This window comes from Gallus gallus, chromosome 3 (assembly GCF_016699485.2).
Source record: "Gallus gallus isolate bGalGal1 chromosome 3, bGalGal1.mat.broiler.GRCg7b, whole genome shotgun sequence".
In the NCBI taxonomy this organism is placed as follows: domain Eukaryota; kingdom Metazoa; phylum Chordata; class Aves; order Galliformes; family Phasianidae; genus Gallus; species Gallus gallus.
The window spans coordinates 101,769,251-101,789,403 of record NC_052534.1 but is presented as its reverse complement, the minus strand read 5'-3'; the positions used below and the strand labels follow the sequence as shown (position 1 = coordinate 101,789,403).

General features: G+C 38.8%; 1 protein-coding gene across 6 annotated transcripts in view; it reads left to right on the top strand.

The window, feature by feature from the left end:
* LDAH (lipid droplet associated hydrolase) overlaps positions 1-20,153 on the top strand; it is a 108,428-nt gene that overhangs the window by 83,362 nt on the left and 4,913 nt on the right. For 4 of the 6 annotated variants that reach the window (NM_001031093.2, XM_015284972.4, XM_046938952.1 and 1 more), the window contains one exon: positions 10,091-10,173. In NM_001031093.2, coding sequence (NP_001026264.2) covers positions 10,091-10,173 — 83 coding nt within the window. Of the gene's footprint in view, positions 1-10,090; positions 10,174-11,368; positions 11,422-20,153 lie in introns of all 6 variants that reach the window. The other 2 variants (XM_015284973.4, XM_040697218.2) reach the window with 2 other exon arrangements.

Sequence of the window (20,153 nt, the reverse complement as noted above, 5' to 3'; positions counted from 1 at the left end):
TCAAGATGTGATTATTAAAATCACTGTACTTCCTAAAAGGAATATTTGCAAGTATGCATGGGTTTAGAGAGTCTGGATCGCTGTCAATCAGACCAACATCATGGGGCTTTGGCTTCTTAAGGTATGAAGATATTACTCACAATGACATATTTAGTAAATAATACTTGATTAAGAGTTTATCAGGAAAAATTTAAAAAAAACTTGCATATGGTTCTGAGCAGAAGTGCCCTCCTGAAAGTTGTGAAATTAAGGTAGACAAAGATCTTCTAAGAGTTCAAAGTTGTACTGTGAAGAAATAGTAGCTGAGTGAGATGGTATGCAGGTAATGTAAATTACTAAAGTATGAAAAATGTAGTGTTGCAAGCCTTTATAAAATACAAAACCATTTGTTAATTGGTATAACAGACTTAGGTGGGTTAACTAACGGAATCAGATTATCAATATGAAGAGGTGTAACTTGCTTAGGAAAGAGAGGCTCAAAGAAGGGAAGAGGACAGATGTGAAGGGAGAAAAATTAAACTTCCACATAAATATCCACATTTTGTATGTGAATCCCATGACAGATATTGAAAAAATAATAAATTAGAATTGTTTGGACTAAGTAAGAGAAAAGCCAAGAACATAAGAGTTTTCAAATAAAGGAGAATAATTTAATATCTGTGGTAGCAGAGATAAGGTGCAACAGAGTAGATTCAGATTAGACTTCAGGTAATTATAAGAATGGAATTCTTCACGGGATTTCCTAGGGAACTAATGCAATTTTGCCATCCACAAGTGACAAGTGTTGTGCAAAAATTAGTTAGAAATTGGGCAAATGTAAGTATTAACACACTAACTTAAATGTTGTATTGAATTATATAGGAACTAGTATCTGAAAGTGAGACCCAAAGTTTGTCCTGTCCACTGTCTTGCTGTGAACAACAGTCAGAATGAAACGATTCCAAAGGGGAAAAACTCCACAGTGGAAAAGCCTGCTCTGCCGGTTAATAGAGGCATTGTTCTTAGAGGTGGAACTTTTAAGGCCTGAGGCCTTTTTGATAATGTGGAGCTTTAAATTTTGGTTCTAGTTCATTAAGAGAGTTCTAAATAGGTGTTGATTTCAAAAGTCTTTGTTGTCACTTGTTTATTCCTTGCCTTAACAAGCTCTTAAGGGTTCTACAGCTGTATGATGCACGTTGTAAAATGGATGTCCTTTTACTGGCTCTGATACTTCAACCTTCTAATATTCTTTCATATTACAAATGAGTTGCCAAAGATTTGTGAAGAACCAAAAGGGTCTGTTGTGGGCCTGATTGCATTTCAGATTTGGGGGTTTTAATCATACGTATTAAGTTCCTAAAACATGAGGGAGGACAGAAGTCAGTTGGAAAGTGGTATTTGAAAAATGCAATAACTAAATGACATTGAACTTGGAAAAATGAGGGGAAAAAGTGCATCTGAAACAGGTTCTCTGAAGGTGAGGAACAGAATCAGGGGAAGCCAGAAGTAGGGGGCATATGAAGTCTTTCTCCTCTCCATTTGTGTGAGTGAATTTGTCCACCTTGGGAAATCATACAGTGTGTTCTTCCAAACTTAATGCTGTTGAAATTGCACTGTCAAGGCCTTGAAGTAAAAGCCTGGCTTCATGTTTCTCCTTGTACCCATTCCAGAGCACAGCTCCCAATAAGTTACAAAATAGAGCAATATTTTGATGTGTGGGGCATAATAAATTTACACCTACAGCCACAATCTTGTTGATAGAGTCAACATAATCTGAAGCCAACAGCAGTGGAGAAATGAAATGAGCTTGGGTAACCCTTTGTAGGGTAAAATTTATGTTAGTTTGTTGAACAAGCTGTTGAAGAATGTGTGTGTATCCATTAAAGTGTCTAGATTGGAGCTATCTTCATAGCCACTCATTTTTGTTGGAAAAGGAACTGTTCTGATTATTTCCTTAAGTACTTAGCCAAGTAAGTAGGTCTTTTTGTCCTTTCTATCGTTTCTGCTGTTTCATTCGTATGGCATCTCTTTCTGTCTATTTTTTCTGTCACAGTAAATTCATCTCCTTAGCATAGCAAAGAATGCAATATTGTTTTCACATAATTCAGATGCTGACTGCAGATCGAAACCACACAGAACAGGATCTAGTCGTGCCACCACAACACAGATTCAGTTTTTAAATGCTTAGGGGCATGCATGTTCCTCAAAGTTAATCAGGGCTAGGTCTGAAATAGTGAACTCCAGTTTATATTTTATGGATATGTGCAACCATGTGGAAGCCATTTTTTTCTGTGTTGAAACATAGTTGTCTTTATGGAATATCTTTAATTTCCACAGACAGCATTATGTGACAGCTCAGTTTCCAGTGTGGGTTTACAATTAATCTAGCCTTAATCTAATCTTTTTCTTGCAAATAAGCAAGCAAATGATCTTTGGACATTCAGTAAACAAGAAATTCAAAGACTTGAGGAAAAAACACATACTTCAGTGCAAGAACAGGAAATCTCTGTCTTGCTTCAAGATTCAAGTATAAAAAGAAAGTTTATCTCTCCCAGGTTAGAATCATGTTTCTTCACTTTAGCACAGCTTTCCAGCTTCCAGCATATCCACAGAGACAGCTGACAACGTATCAGTTCAGGATTTAGTTCTAAAATCTTCAGAAAGTAATAACAACACTGCTAGACATGTGTTTCTTCTGAATCAGGAAATCTTTTATTTCATATTTCATTTGCTTCACTGCATTGTGGATACATCAGTCTGTCTGAGCTCAGTAGATGCAGGTATTCACCTAACAACTCGCTAAATATACTGGTTAAATAACCCTAAGCACTGAAAAGCTTGATTGATTTCAGTCATTATTGTTTGTGAAAACTAATAATTTAGTTGAAGGATATTAAGTCCTTGCTGTGACACACTGGGTTAAAGAGCTACCAATGATATAAAGCACTCTTTTCTTTTCTGGATCCTTGATTTGAGCCTAATCAGAGTTCCTCTATCACAAAACCACCACAAATAAATCAAACACGTTTTGGCACAGTTTGTCGTCTCTGCTTAGCAAATGTATGAGACTAAACTGACACTGATCCTTAATCACCTTTAATCCATGGAGAGGGAATGATCCTACTAGGGCAGGAGAAAGGTCATTGACAGGATCATGGGGAGAGAGTAAGTTGGCAGTTAATTTCTTAAATCTGACCTGTGAATAAATGAAAGGCTTCCATTTCAGGTTAGTCTCTGAAGCGGCATATATAAAAGATCTGCATAGAAGGAAGTTATGCTATTTTGAGAAGTTATTATGAGTTAAAAGCATGGTGTACGCGGTATTTGCCTTTTGAAATGTTGATTTCACTTCTAACTTGTTAGACCTTATTATTTATAAAAATATATAATTAACAATAGATTTTTTTCATTATTAAATTCTAATTACTTGGTTATTAATTACAAGAGGCAACAGCAGCTTGAATTGGAATTGACTATAAAAAATGATGTGGAGTTCTACAGCTTCTCCAGGTACACAGACTTGTTTCTTTCCTCTGTTTCTTCTTCATTCTTTTCTTTCATTTGTGCATGAGAAGTGCTTTTGCTTTCCTAATTGCTATGTAAAATACCCACGTGAGTGGATATTTGCAGAGGTCCGGGCCCTGTGGAGACTGATGCTATGTTCTCTGCTTTCTGTGTTTTGGATTATCCCGCTGACCCAGACCATGTTGTAGTGTATCAGACCTGCATAAGGATTGAAAGGAATGGAATTAGACCAAGAAAATTCAGGAGGAAAAAATTCTAACATTGGCCTTAGGCTGGGAAACTTGATGAACAAAAATACTTCAGCAGGAGAACCTGGAGAGCTTCTACGCCTTCAGAAGTCTTAGACTGATTCAAGACCAACTCTTTAAGAGCTCATTTCCTAAACAGAGAACGTAGAGGTAGAGCGCTTTTGCCATTCATGCAAAGGATGCAAAAAGAATGCTCCTTCCAAATTCTCTTCAGAAGAGCACTGGAGTTCATGCATTCTCAGTAGATGGAGGTGATTTATCACTGTGAGCCAGGATTTAGGGCTCAACTCTGGCCTCATTCTTTCAACCAGTCTTTGCTGGGTAACATGCTTTCTATTCCTTGTGTCTGTTTTTTAATAGAGTTCTGAAGTGATCCCATTCATTTCCATGAGAGCTCAGTTCTCATTTTGAGATCTATATATCCAGGTTACCAAAGGAACCAGTGAGTTTGGTGATCATCTCCTTCACACGTCCCATTGTTGCTGTGCCACAGTGAGTCCTCCGAGAGACAAATATTTTCATGGCTAATCACAAGTTAATTTTGTCCTTCAGAAAGGAGATTGAACTGTCTTGCTTCAGTAGAACGCTGTGTCCATCGAGCAACTTCTAATAAAGCTCACACCAACACTGATGTATACACCTTCATTTTATGACATGATGAATTTATTACAGTTGAGCCAAATATCAGTTATAGCTTGATTGAAGACCTGCTGTGGTTAAAATACAGGAAGGTTCTGATCCTTCAAATATCTGACATAATTACTTTGGGCATCCCCGTTAAAAGCAACAAGGCAGCAGATCATATGCAGAAGAGTGTGTGTGTGTGTAGTATTGTGTTCTCCAAGCCTTTTTTGGCTTTACTTAAAGAACTAATTTAAATTCAGCCAATATAATTTGTGATGCTAATAATTAAATAATGAAATACAAATTAAATAATATAAGACCCATCCTGACTTTGGGTACTTAGGCATTAGCACTGGTTTTGATGTGCTCTTTATCAAATTACTTTAAAGATTTTATTGTTTTATGATTGTAAAATGCAACTCTAAAGGTAGTAATGAGCAACTCTAAAGGGACATGACCAGTTTGGCTCTATACATTTCATTATTGTTAAATAATAAATACATGTATTTTTTAAGGACTAATTAATAGTTCTTATATTTTACAATGCTTTTCACATCAAGAATTGTTAGGTCTGCAAAACCCATGTTGTCATGACATCCCATATTCAGTCTTATCTTTCACGTCATGATTTCTCAGCATACTAATTTCAATCTTAGATTTCCTTTATTAAGACCCATGCATTTCTCACTTCAGCAAGTGGTGAGATACAGTAGTAAATGCCAAACACCAAAGCTACATTTCTCCTAATTTCAGCGTGGATGCCAAGGTGACAACTGTGATACAACTTCCACATTGTCAGTTATGGGGATTTCCCATGTTAGCATTTTGAGCCACGTTCCTGCGAGTTCCTGGATGGGCTTTATTTTGTGCAGTGACTCATTCTGCAAATTTTGGTGAGACTGCTTTTTCAATTCCAGCACTGGGTTGGGCTCTGGGTTGCATCTTGTATTGTCCTTGAAATTATGGCAATCAAAACCAATGAACATCGGGACTGTAGGACTTCTGATTATGATCCTGGGAATCCTAAGCCAAGACGAGCGTTAGCACTTGATGGGAACTTTTCAAGAGCTGGTACAGCAGGTAACAGGCACTGACCAGGAGATCTCACAAGGCAACCTTCCTTCACACAGGCTAAGGAAAGATTAATGAGGGCATTCCTTTTATGTGTCTCATCTTCTCTGACTGTGGCCACTTCACAGCCTGATTTTCAGAGCTGCTCAAAGTAACGGTCCCTGGGAGCCCTTTGAGATGGCTTTCTAATTAGGCACAAAAAAAAGAAGTGAATTCTTCTGAGTTATTTCCTTTGAAAAAGCAGCTCAGTATTCATGTAATAATGAAACAGAAAAGCTTTTTTTCCCCCCTTTTTTAAAGAGGAAAGAGATAAATATTCAAAAAATGCCAAGGTTAGCAGAGTGTAGTTTAGGAAATAGCAGAGGGATTTCTCCCTGAACTTGTGACTTTGCTTATGAGAAAAATAGCTTCTCTGAAGAAGTTGCATCACCAAGTTGCATCAGCAAGAGAAGAAAGTTACTGTCTGTGCTCTAGAATGGTATCTCTTTCAATATAGCTTTACAAGGTAATGTGGTTTAGAGGAAAGCAGTAGATTTGGGATATTTGACTTTAATAGGGATTTTTACATCGTCTCCCATGGTATCCTTATAACAACGTTCAAGAAGTATGACATACCTGAAATGACTATTAGACTGCTGTGTGACTGGAAAGTGGAGATCAGGAAAGATTGTTAGAAACATAAATTAACCACCTTTTTGTATATATTTGCCCTAAGATTACTTGCATTAATTCTATCTGCTGTGAGAGGAGCCTAGGGCAGCATGCTTGGATGAGAATGCCTCCATGGTAAAGATCCATGTTTAGCGCTTTCCTGTGGCAGTAGGGTTCATAGTTAATGGCATATGACTTTAAAGAAGTACTTCCTTTTATTCTTCTGCATTTTAATGTGTTGCACTGTAAGACAGGGAAAAACAGTTGTATAATAAAAATAGTGACTGTGTTGGTAACAACATGTCTTTAACTTTACTTCTCTGACTGCAGCACTGTTCTTAATTGTGCGGTATCCCACAGCAGTTGTGACACTCAGTGTGCACTCTGCTTCAGATGCAGTCGTGTTATAGGACATATATAATGGTACTGCAGAACTCTTTATTGTCAAATTCCTATTATTTATGAAACATAACGTATAATTTCATTGTATTTTTGAGTAAATATGCACAGTGAGTAACATTCATCTTGTGGGTCTCAGAATTTCTGATTTCCTTCCTAGCATTAATTTTGAAGCTTCCAAGGGAAAAGAATGGTTCATGCTGTTATGCATATAGGCTACTTAATGTTTCTGGAATTTGAATTTTGTTTGCTGAGTTGATGTTTTCTCTCTGCTATTTAGGTCACTTTCACATTTCTCACTGCCTGCCTCATGAACTGACCAGCATAAATTACCTGAGCAAATACTGTTAGTAAACTACTCTCTTGATCAGGCCATTAAGAAATAAGTAACCCATGATTTTATACATGAAGCTGGGCTAAATCTCAGGGCTCACCTCACCTCGGTTCAGATGTTTAACTCAAGTTAAGGTCTAAAGGTGAAAAATCATCTTAGGAGGTGAATTAAGCCACCCCATAAATGCTCAATTCACCAGTTGTGTTCACTGATTATTTACAGGTATTAGTAGTAATCATTGCTTAACCATATTTGGGATGAATTTAGACTATTCCTTTCTGTGATGAAAATGATCTAATCTTTTTTCTTTGCTTCCAAAATATTCCTTAATCCATTACAGCCTTTCACTTCACAGTTGTGTACCTTCATCTACAGTTTATGGTGTGAAACTCTAACAGAGCATTTAGAAGACCAATAATTGTCATCTGGTTGCGTTTACTGAAATGTTCAAGAAATTATGGATCAGGAAAATGCTGTTTTCCTTTGTAAAACCAGTAGTGTTGGACACTGTTTCCTTACGTAGTAGGACTGCCATGAACTCAGCAATTCTGTATTTGACGTTCTTTAAAACCCTGATAGGTACAGTCTTGCCTTGACTTTTCTAATGTATTCTGTATTCTCCACTGTTGCTACTTCATGGTACCTCACTGCAAAGAGAAGTCATTGTTATGGCCAGAAAAAGCATATAGAGCACATAGAGTAGAAACCTCCTACATGTTTTGAACAAGAAAGGTGGATGCATAAAAAGGAAAATCATTTAACTTCCAAACAGTGTAACCATCTTCTTTAGCAGCTCCCTTAGCCTGTGATTATCTGTTAGACTCCCCAGTTCTGCTGTAGGCTTCTTGTTTCTGATACGATTAAAGAATATTTTATTGTTTATTTTTAATTCTTGTGATGTTTGTTCTTGGAAACCTGCTTTTGCTCTTTGCAATTTCCTCTTACTTAACGCCTGCTGAAGTTTAAGTTCCTGTTTATTGGCTTCCCTGGGATCAGGTTTCCAAAATTTTAAAGATTTCAGTTTGGTTGAAAGAGACTCTTGAACCTTGCCATTCATCCGCCTCTGCTTAATCCTTCCTTCCCAGTTCCCCTTCTTACACATTATACAAGTCTTCAGCGGCTGTTCCAATTAAAGTAGTGTCATTGTTACCTTTGCAGTTACTACTCTTCAATTTTACTTTCAGGATCTTTCTGACTAATCGCTTACTAAGTGAATTCCTTCGTTTCTTATTTTCTTGCTGCAGAAATATGAACAGGGTGGTAGGATGGAGAAACTCATCAGATGAGAGATGAGGAGCACAGGAGCACTTATGTATTGCCCACACTCCCATTTGTGCTGTATGCCCAAACTGGGAGTAGAGAGCTGCATGCAGAATCCCAGTAACACTGAGCAGACTGAAATGTGCCAGGTTCTCCCAGCAGGATGTACGTCCCTGCCTTCTATTCACTGCTGATTCTGCAAGGTAATGGTAGAAGTTCTGACTGCAGGTTGGCTGTTCACTGTGTCCTACTAACAAAAACCTTTTTCTGAACATCTTACCCAGTGCAGTGGTGGATGCCCCATCCCTGGAGATACCCAAGGTCAGGCTGGATGGGGCTCTGAGCACCTGGTCGAGCTGTAGGTATCTACATTCATTGCAGGGGAGCTGGACTAGATGCATTACTTTTCTTTCTGACACAGGGCAGTGCTTTTAACAGGCAGATAGTTTCACTTATAGGTGAGAATTTTGAGCATTAAAGTTGTATTTGTCACATTAGAAACAGGACTCGATCTGAAGTTAATGAAATACATTGAGAATTCTTAATGTTCTTTTGTACCTCACATTTAAGGTTTCCTGAAGTGATTTTTGAAGGCGCACTCTAAGATGTTCTTCTAAAAACAAAGGTGCAAAGATGTATAATTGTTTGAGCAGTGTCTGGAGCTGAATTAGGAAAAAGAAGACACGTATCAAGGCTTGAACTTAGATGTAGATGGGCAGACTTTTGCCAACTGTGCCACTCATACCACAGGGTTAGACAACAAGGTTGCAAGATACAAAACCACACTGAGGTCCCTCTGCCTGGCAGAAGAGAGTGGGATAAGTATATTTTCGCATGATTTGCTGAACTGTTTATATGCTGTCACATCTGCGACCCTTTTGTCTTACACTAGCTGTATTCGGCGTTTAATTGAAAAAGTCAGAGCTCTGCAGGCATAGAACAGAACTGCATCTTCTTTGGCTGATGCAGAAGTGGATAATTCTTTCTAGGATTTTGTTTTTCACTTGAGAGCACTGGCTTTGTCTTTGAACGTTTGCTCTTTGAGGCCATCACTCATCTCTCCAGTGACGTTCTGTTTCTTTAGAGCATTGCTGGAAGTTAGCCAGCTCCATGTTTTGATCACCACCAAAGCCCTGTGTAATTGCCATTTCCTCTGCTATCACACATTTTGAGAATGTATTACCTCTGTCTCATAGCAATTTCAGGCCCAGTGCTGTCATTAACTATTTGCACACAAGACTTCATTAGTTCGTATTTAAAAAAATCATGAGTATTGCCATTTTCTCCTTTTTTTTCAGAAAATAAATCAGTGGTTTAGAATATTTTCAGTTAATCTAGGACCTGAAAATTGAAATACTTCAGAGCTATTTATCTTTTAGTAGTTTTCCATTGGTTTTGTAAACTGTGTCTAGACCTGTTTGGGTAAGTACCATCAACATTATTCAGAATGGCAAGTTTTGATGATACCGTATTTACCATTATTTTTATTATCTATATTATTTTTTTGTATTGAATATTTGAACGACTTTCATTTTGAAATGTCAGTGATTTAATAATATAATGATTAATAGTGTTTTTTAACATGTGCTTTGTATTTAAAAAGCCCACACTTAACAGATGATTTATCATACTTGTGTTTACCCCTCTAAAGTATGTAGTGACAGCTCATCAAAGTTTCTTCTCTAGTCTGGTGAGAGCCATCACCACGGGCTGATTCAGAAGTCTGTGAGACAGGTGGATGGAGTCACATTCCAAAGTTGTCTTTCCATTTCCATTAATTAAATAAGGAGTCAGGGTAACTTATTTTCTGTATGCTTTCTTGGTGATTCAGTTAAGTGAGATACATTCTGCCATTTCTGTTAGTGGGATTCTTTTCAGTGGGACTGTCGAGTTGAGGACTGCCATAGTTGCCTTACTTTTCTGCAGGATTGGGCCCATATAGCTCTTTGTAAAAGATTTGCCATGTAATTGCTTTGTTGCATGTTTCTTTTTTCTGCAGCCAACATCTTGTATATGGCCAGCCAAGAAATGATGAAGGTTGTGGAGAGAGACAGTACAACCATAAAGCAAAACTTAAAGAAGGTAACTTCTTAATTCTCAGAGTTTTCATGGGGAGCCCACATACATGGGAGAATGTTAAAACCTATTATATAATTGCAAAACCAGAATTTTGTTAGGATTGATTCTGATTTCATGTTCAAAGCTTTCCATTGGTTTGGAGAAACGATCAAAGAATTGCAGATCATTAAAGTGTCATCGACCTACACACCTGTAGATTCACCACTACCACATCTAGTCTGTCACAGCACTCCTTCCTCCTTCTGTCCTTGCTTGTATGGTATCCTTGGTGGAGGTATGCGTGTGTTCTATCTAAGCCTGAGACGTGGTATGCAGCAAGGCCAGTAGTTAACATGGCTTCTGATTAGACAGGCAGACAGCCAGCCAGAACATAAGTTCAGATTGATTGAGCAGATCCTCTGCTTTGCTGCTGGACAGATGAAATACAGACACACCTCCTGCATTACACGGTGTGCAGGTCAAGTCATCTAGATCACGGTGACCAAGAGTACAATCTGATCCATAACAGTTCATGAATCAGTTCATATCAAGGGATTCTGCAAGCTTGATTTTCCCATAGTATCCAAACTTACAAGAGAGGAGTCAGCAAAATGTACACAGTTTAGCCATTCAACTGTATAAGGTGAAGACGGATAGTGCATTGCTTGGAGACTGAAGCTACTGCTGTAAACTAAATAGTTCCAAGGACCTTTCCCCTATAGTGAACTTTCTCAACTGTACAGATTAATCATTGAAACAGGCTCTGGTACAGTTTTGGTCTACATCGATTAGCATTCTCTCAATCAGTTCCCAGACACATTTCTGGGGTTGACACAGGCCAGGAACTGTTCCTAATTTGAAGTTTTGATGTGGTCACCCTGTTCTGGAGGCTGAGAGAATTTAATAGCCAGACCATTCCAGAAGGCTGATGAGCCAGAAAACTGCCACATTTAATAAAACACTATTGGTGTAGCTGCTGTGTGATTAGATAATCGATATAACATGTATTTCTCCATAGTGTTCCCTTCCTTCCCTTTTTTCTTCTATCATCCCTGACTTTATACTGAGAGAACGATTCCAGCACTTTGCGCTGGCAGAGATTTTCCTTGGAGAATGTAATTCTCCAGAACAGAGGTCCTAGATCTCTATGAGATTACTTTGTGCCTTGTAAATAGATAAGGTACAAAGTTCACTTAGTAAATCAGTCTTTCTTTTTTTGGCCGAGGACTGATGTATTTTTGACATCGCACTGCCTTCTCTGCAATTTGAAAGGTATGTTCAGATGGTTCAGTTCTAATTTGTTTAAAAAGAAGTCAAAATAGCACACGTGACTAAGGAGCATGACACTGCACTAGGCATTCATACTTCTTTGCATTGTTATTGCAGAGTATTTGAAGTTCTCCTGCACATAGGGAGAAATCTCAGTGAAGAAACTGAAGGGCTCATCTTGCAGAATACAAATATGTTCATTGTCTTAAATAAAACTTTCCATGGGTTGATCCAAAGCCGAATGATCTCAAGGGAAATTATTAATTTTACTGACTGAATTGCCTCTCTGAGTCTTAGGGAGCAGCAAGGTCTGACTGCTTGTTAAGGGAGGGGCTATGTGAGCTGAGAGTGACCCTGAACCAAACAGGGTGCTCTCCCACAGCAGGGCAAGCAGAGTACAGTGATGGCAACAGATTCCATCAACGCTCCTAGGCAAAGTAATGCAGGGAGGAAGAGAATCCAATCAGAAGCAAGAGGTGGCAGCCCCAGAGACAGGGCTACAACGTGGGTCTGAAGTCTATCTGGGAGAGCTGAGCAAAGACACTGAAACAGGTTGCTCAAAGAGGTGGTGAAAGCCCAATCCCTGGAGACACTCTAGGTCAGGCTGGATGTGGCTCTGAGCAACCTGATCGAGCTGTAGGTGTCTCTGATCAATGGCCTCTGAGAGTCCCTTCCAGCTCAAATAATTGTGTGATTCTTTTCTGTGACAGGAGGCAAGCTGTGATGTGAGAGCCATCCAGGAAACCAGCTGTGTACAGTGTTGGTCCACTGTCAGTAGGAGAAAGGGGCAAAGGTTAGCTCTTAGCAGAACTAGTAGCATGGGCAAAGGCTAAAGGCCCAGGGCAAAGGTTGAACGCTCAGGTAAAGGCTGAAGGCCCAGGGATGGTGATAGAGGTGCATAATGATGGAGAGCCTGGATTCACAGGCAGGGACTGTGGGTGAAGGTCCCAGACGAGGCTGCTAAGGACCTACTAGCACCCTCAGGGCCCTGAAACCCAGGGTAAGACTCTGCATGGGATTAGTCAGGGTGTGAAAGTGAAGAGTTTCCAGGGTCAGGACTTTGAGTGCTTGTGGAAATTTTAATCACAAGCACATGCTTAGAGTTAAGCATAAAAGCTTGGCTGGATGAGGATGATAGAGCTAACAATTTGCTGTAGCTCCAGTGAATTCAGAAGGTCTGCTCAGATGCTCCAGATTACCAAAATGCTTATTTCTTGTGCTGAATGGAGGCCAGTGGCCAGCAGTAAGAGTTTGCAGGTGTCTCTGCTTCATCTGTGCTGTTGTTGACTCTGTCAGTCTAAGCACAGCTTTGGCACACAGCAGCATTTTCAAACCTGTGTTAACTTTCCTTTATTGATTCTTCTGTGTCCTCATACTTTAAAAGTGGCAAACATATTCAAGTAAACAGAACGCTGAAGCGAGCTTACAAACAGCTGGCAAACCAAAGAGAAAGCAGGTCTAAAAGGGAAGCAAAACACTTCTCTTTCTTTATTCTCCTAGCAATTTTGGGGAATGTAAGAATTAAGGAAAAATTTTTGAGTTGGCATTACGTTAAATTTGAAGTGTATTGACAATAAAAATGGGCTTAACTTATGAAGGTTGGAAGTTTATAAAAACAGGAACTATAGTCCAAGTTGCTATAGAACTGGCAGGCTGTCACTTCAAAAAATTTATACTGTTTAGTGGTCGCTGTGATCATGCTCTAAAAGCCAATCTTAACACCTGACTTTGCCAGCTGCTGTGGAATCGAAAAGTTATTTCTGGATCATATTTGCATTCTGTGATCTGAAGAAGAAAGAAGAAGAGACAGTAAATTATTCCAGTCTTTCCATGTGTCCAGGTTTGACTATAATTATTGCTAGTTAGGAGCCGGGAGAAATATTACCTTCGAATCCCAGATTCTAACAATGCTAATTGCTCAGATTTGTGTTGAAAGAATAGGAGCTGGCATATTTTTGGGAAAGTTAATTGAGGTATTTCACTTACAATCTGAAAACAGATGGTATGCACATTAAATAGCAATGGAATTGTATGAAGGGGATTGAGACCTATCTTCTGACAAAATAATATATGATAGGGCATTCAAAATACAGGCTCTAAAGTCACATCTGGATCAAGCAGTACGTGAGGGTAGGCTTCTTACTGCACCAACCCAGAGAGTTGTGAGCAATCACGAAATCCAAACAAATAGTGCAGGGGATGCTAATGTAAGATTTGCTCAGCTATGAGAACTAATTATTTGATTATGTCTAAGCCAGCAGAGCTTCTTTCTTTCCCTGTAACAACACCAGCTCTCTTTCCTAACAGAAACTGGAGGGAAAGATACTACTGTACTAGAGGAAGTTTATTGTATTTCTTGCACAAAAGGAAGTGGGTGTAATTCAGCATTTCTAAAAAAAATGGATCAGCATTGGGCATCACTGAGGTCTTACATATAGAAGAACAATTTTAAAAGAGAAAGTGGTTATATTGGACATTCACTGGCGTGCTTGGGGCAGACAGTGATATCTTTATAGAAGAGCTCCCTACTTTTTAACTTTGCATTATGCCACATCGATTGTTTTATTTTAAGCCTCAGCTTTATTGCCTTTCTTTGTGGCAGGTAAACTGGTAATCCTGTTGTAATCCAAAAGGAATTGCATTCATGGGTAGAACTAGGGTGTTTACAAAGGACACTTTGTAAAAGAAAATCACCTTTTATTGTGATTTTTTTTTAAATACCTTTTATTGAAGCACCTTTTATTGTGATTATTTATTGCAATTTTTTTTTAATTCATTACACTGTGTAGAATAGACATTAGTCCCTCTTTGAAGTGTAGGATCCATTCCAAAGCTCATCTAAATCAATGCAGAAGCTCCAACAGACTTCGTCAAGTCATGGATCTGTTAGGCAGTGATCTTCCTATGGTGGATCATAATTTCTTAAGACCATAAGTCATCTCCTCCAGCAACAGAAAATCGTTATTATTTTGATTAGCATATTAAATGAAAGAAATGTCTACCTGCTCCTTCAGATTAGTCTTGACAGTGATTTGGTGCAGCAGATACATTGATTGTATAAAGAAAAAGACAAGAAACATCTGAAGCTGTGTTACAAAGATGAAAAGATGCGTTGTCTGAGAGGAATGATTTTTAATCTTATGGGAAAAATATGTACTGGACGTGTAGGGACACATTAATATTTTCTCTCACACTGAGGAAGTTTGTGTTGTGGGTGGCTTATAACTTAGCCTGTAGATGTTTATGTGGGGAAGAAATTATCATTTGAAAAAATAAAGGAATGAAGTGCATGTTTACCATTTCCTGCGTATTTCTATGGTGCATTTAGAATTTAAAATAATGGAAGTTTATATCTCATCAACCATACCATAGAAGAAGTGTTGTCCAAGAGTATGAACTAAGCTGATGCTCATACATAGATATTTGAAGTAAAAATAGCAAAAAAGAATGAGATATTTTCTTTCCGCAGCAATGTGAAGTGCTGCATTTTTCTTTTGGAAAACTGTATTTATTAAGTAAAAGTTAAAAACCTGAGCAACCAAGAACTATTTTGACACCTGAAATGTTTGGTCTGATGTTGCCCAGTGTTTTTGTTCGGGTCTCAGTAGGCATCCATAGGAGTTTAGTAATTATTCCCAGTGAGAGAAGCACGATCTGAAGATAAGCGGTTAAAAGAATACTACAAATATTTTGCCTGCCCACAGCTTCAGTGAGTTGCTTGCCTACATGTGTGAAAACCCTTCCAAACGCTTTTTTTTGAATAGGTGCAAAGTGCTCTCCTGAGCCAAGAACACCTCTTTTTTGGCTGGACTCACATCCTCTTTGGCCTGCACTCCCTGGAGGTGCAGAGTTGAAGCTGAGGAAGTTACACAAGTGCTTGGGGATTTTGGTGCCTGTGTCATTTAGCCACAAAAACAAACTTCTCTTTGAAGCACCCAGAATGCCTGATCAGGGATCAACACTTTCTCTCCTCAATGGAAAAGGATCTCAGCGAGGTTTCAAAAAGCTTAGTGGGCCACAGTGTACTTTTCTGTGATATTATATTTTTTTCATATAGCTGAACTCCTCTTAGCATCATTCTTGCTGTGTGGTATTCCAATAAAAAGGCAGTGATATGGACTTTTGTAGTGTGATGGGGTGGGTATAAAGTGTGTGCTCCACAAATCTATCAAAGACAGCAATATTTCCATAGCCTTCTGAAGAGTACCTAAGAAGGACGTACCATCTGACTGGTACTGCCATTGAATCGTGGAATCGTTTGAGTTGGAAGGGACTTTTAAAGACCATCTGGTCCAACTCCCCTGCAATGAACAGGGATGCCTACAGCTACATCAAGGTGCTCAGAGCCCCATCCAACCTGACCTTGAGTATCTCCAGAGACAGATTATCCACCACCTCTCAGGGCAACCTTAAACACCAAAGAGATACCATTCCTCGCTGTGTCACAAAGCTCATTTCTCAGAAGTGAAAAAAGTTGTCATTTATGGCCCATTGCTGATCCTGTTGTTGCAAGAGAGATCAGACTGAGTCACTTGAGATAAAGTTCCCAGAATGTAGGTAGCGTCAGGCCGGTGCTGAGAGGAAGGACTACTTACAGTAAATACGGTTGGAAGAATCTGGCCCAGCAGTAGTATTGCTCAAATAGTGGTTTCAGGTATGTTTGTTTTTATTTTCATAGCTATACAGCCTTGACTTCTGAAATATTCATGTTGCTGACACATCTAAATATATACCCTCAAAAGGTCTCTAAGTCTTTAAAAGCAACACAGTATAAATAAGTTAATCACCCTGGTTTGTTGGTAAGGCTTGTGCATCCTTCTTAAAAGTACATTTTTACATCGCGTTGAGTTTGGCCTTCTGTTGTCTCTGAGAAGGTGGAAATAGAATTGGCTTGCTTGATCTCTAAGGCGTACGTGCAGAGCTGCCAGTAACATTGCTAACAGAAGTTACGCAGGTAGCCAAACAGAGGAACCCTATCCACTTCCTCAGTTTACTGAATTTCCAGTTGGCACTGACAAAATCATGAGAGGAGGGAGCCTATGCTCTATCCATTTGGTATAACACCGTGCGTGACACAGAGGAGATGATTAACATGTAGTCATGTGCAAAGTAGCCGCTCCACCTGGCTGTGTCTAAGGCTTTGTATCTTAATTTCAATGAAAGCAAAATACTTATCCACTATTTTTGCAGTGAAGAAAGTGGTTTTGTTTATTGTTTATGTTAGTCTAGCAAAACTGGGTATATCCCTTATGTTAAATAAAATCACCACCAATGCTTGAACTCCCCATTACACCTTTGCTACAGACCTTACAGGTTAGCATATAAAAATTGCGTTATGCACCCCAGGTTGTCAGCTTCCTCCTCTCAAAGTGGTCCATCAGAAGTTTGGCTTCACATGGTGCTTGGAAAGTTGATAAATCCCATTTTGGTTAAACAAGCCAAAAAGCAAGTACCAAAGACCTTGCTGTCAAACCAACTGACCTCAACCATGGCAGATCACAAGGGGAGAAAGATAGTGTCTTGGAGAACCAGATCCCAAAGCATTTAGGGCTTCCTATGTCAATGCCAGCTCTTTGAATTCTTACCAGAAACTGATTAGTAAAGCCAAAGCACAACTGAAGAAAGTCCAAAAAAACGAAAAACAAAAAATAAAAAAACAAAAAACCCAACACGTCCCATATCAGTATGTCCCAGTGTCACTTACACTGTTCTTCTGGCACAATAAGGTGGAGGCACTTCCATAAGTCCAGAGAAGCTAAGTCATTTTTTACAAACCTTGATTGAAGCTACAATTAATTCAGAGCTAATGCCTTTTAAACTAGTTTTAATCCAAGAGCAAATGAAACTATTCATTGGTCACTGCAGAGAGATGTCACCAGGCAGAAGTTACTGCCTTATCCAGAATGCATGTGAGAGTGACACTGGTAAAAATTACTGCCTCTGGCACAAGGATTTCAGCAAGGACACTGGTCCAGTTTTGCTTGCCATTGCACATGTGCCGTCAGTTCATATCCACAGAGATCAGTCCTTCACTCTTTACCATCAGCTGAAGTGGTGCCTACCAAAGATACAGGATCCTAATGTTGTTATAACGTGTACCAAATTCCAGAGAGATGGAGGAAACTCAATATTTTTTAACTTTTTGGATTTCTTTTTCATCGTTGACCTATGATGGCCACAAGAAGAGGCACAAAAAAATCTCTCTGTAATTTATACTTATGTGAACTGTCATACATACTAAAACAAGTGCCAATGGAGTCAACTGCAGGAAATCTTTATTATTTTCTTAGAAACTCTTTAAAATGTAAACATCCTGTTGATACAAATCTCAGATTCTTCTGATGTTTACTTAGCAGCTGCCGTCATTGTGCAGTGTCTGAATACACATACCATATTACATGGTACACAACTGACAGAGCCATATTCTGGCTTGTGTTTTATTTTACAGGAGCAAAGTCTGCAAATAGTTCTGAACAATTGAATTGTAAAACGGCTTGCAAGAACTCAGCTGTTACTTTAAACTATTTGAAATTGCCTACCTATTTCAAACATAGTGTTGAAATGGCAAAGATAACGCACATCCCCTTTACTCTGATCCCATAGTCGGATCTGGTGGCAGAAAAGTTAAAAAACGCAACTAGTGAGAACTTAAAGCACAGTTGAAAAATAGAACCTTCTATTTATTGTTTTGTAAATCTGATTATTTTTAAGCTAGTTGCATTATTTTGGGGACCTGACTCACCATTTCTGAATGCTTAGGTTGGCAACAGTATTTCATCACTGGTATAGTGGTTGTGCTGACTCAGGACGTCTTTACAGCCATGCACAGTCCACAGGAAAATATGTACTTTACAGATCCATGCAAATCATACATATATTGCATGCCAGTGTTTCCTATCGTTAATGAAGATTCCATGTGCCTCTGGTTACACATGGCTCATTAATTATGTCTGCCTATGTGCTGCAGTAGCAAAGCTACTGGTGTTAAAATGAAGATCAGAACATTTGAGTTCTGAATACTTCGGTATAAACATGTCTAAAACGAATATTCCGTAATATATAAGGAAAACATCCTAACATCAATTCTGTGGGTGTGTGTGGTGTAGGCAAAGAACAGAGAGATTGCCACAAATGGCAATGAAGTACTCTCGATTTTTAGAGGCTCTTTACTGTATTCTCTATCACTGAAAATTTCCACCTTAATTACAATTCTACTGTTAGATTTTATAGAATAATCCATTAATAGGAAAGCATTCTGAAAACAATTCTGAATGCTGTTTGCAGCTTCTAATTAAAAAACTTGTATATTTAAGCTGTAGATTTGCAGACATACTCATATAGGCACACCAAACACACACGCCAACATCTGCACAAAAAATAAGGGAGCAGAGGTTCTAGACTGATTTTAAAAAGTGGAGAATTCCAGGGAAAGAAGAAATGTTGGAACTGAGACTCAGAATAGGATGAAGAGGTGAGAGGACTATAATTTAAACTTGCAGGGTGAGAAACTGAGACTAGAATAAGAAGCAGAAGTAGTAGAAAATGGAAACGATATGGTAAGGAGGATAGGGCTAAAACAATGAGCCAACAATGAGTAGAATGAGACCAGAAAGGTTGGATGGGAAAGACACAAGTTGCACTTGGGAAGACTGGACGAAAGACTGGACAAGGCCTGTAGCTGGTAAATATTCTGGCCTTTTTTGCTGAGTGGAACCTAAGTTTCTGATGTCTTACCGCTCCTGTTCACAGCAGGTACCTTGGGCTACGCTGGCCTTAAAATCAGGAGCAGCATAGAGGAGAATTTGTAGAGCAGAATAGTAGCTTGTGAGATCCTGATGTTCGCAATGTAGGTATTTCAGAGGGTTATTACTACTTTAATTAACAGTTGCCTGTTCCCATGGACTGAATGCTCGGTAGTGAATGGAGCTCAAACTGGTTCCTGAAGAGCATCCTTTGACTTAGTTTCTCCTGAAAGAATAATGTTATGCACACTGGAAAACCAGCTCGTAGATGTTACAGAGTACACATTCAAATTAGTGTATGTAATCTGACATTAATCTCTGTGGTCTCCATCTGCAGAATGGAGATTAAAATGGCCACTAAGGTGTTGCAGAAATAAATTAATAAATGTGAGCATGCAAATACTGTAATGGTGCATGCTGGAGGAATGCACATAAGAAAATAAATTCTGCCTGTAAACCGTTAAATATGTAGTAAATAAATCCTGAGGCCACACGCAGAATTTAAAAAGAAAAATGCTATCAAATAGCAGCTCATCAGCTGAATGTCATCCTGTCAGTGGATTGAATGAGTCAAGGATCCTTTGGATCGTGCAATGAAAGACTAAACCAAAATGCAAATATACTAGAGGCAAACTAAGAATGCACATAAATCTTTTGTTTAGGCATTTCCAAATCTGTGAGTTCTCAAGGTTACAACCCTATCTGGAGAATAGCCCATTTCTCTGTTCATGCAGACTAAGCCAAGTACTTTATCCACCTATGTAAGTGTAAATGACTTTTCATCTTTTCTTCTAACTAATCATGTGATGAGATCCTAGGAGTGCTCCATCAAAATGCCTAATGTTTTCAAGGAGAACTCCATTAAACTGGAATTGCTCCATTGCTTTTCTTGTCAGTTTCATATTCTTTATTTTTGTATCTGTTGGTAACAGAGTCCAGGGTTGAACATAACTTGGTCAGATGTTTGGCTTTCAGAAGATTTGAATGCAGCTG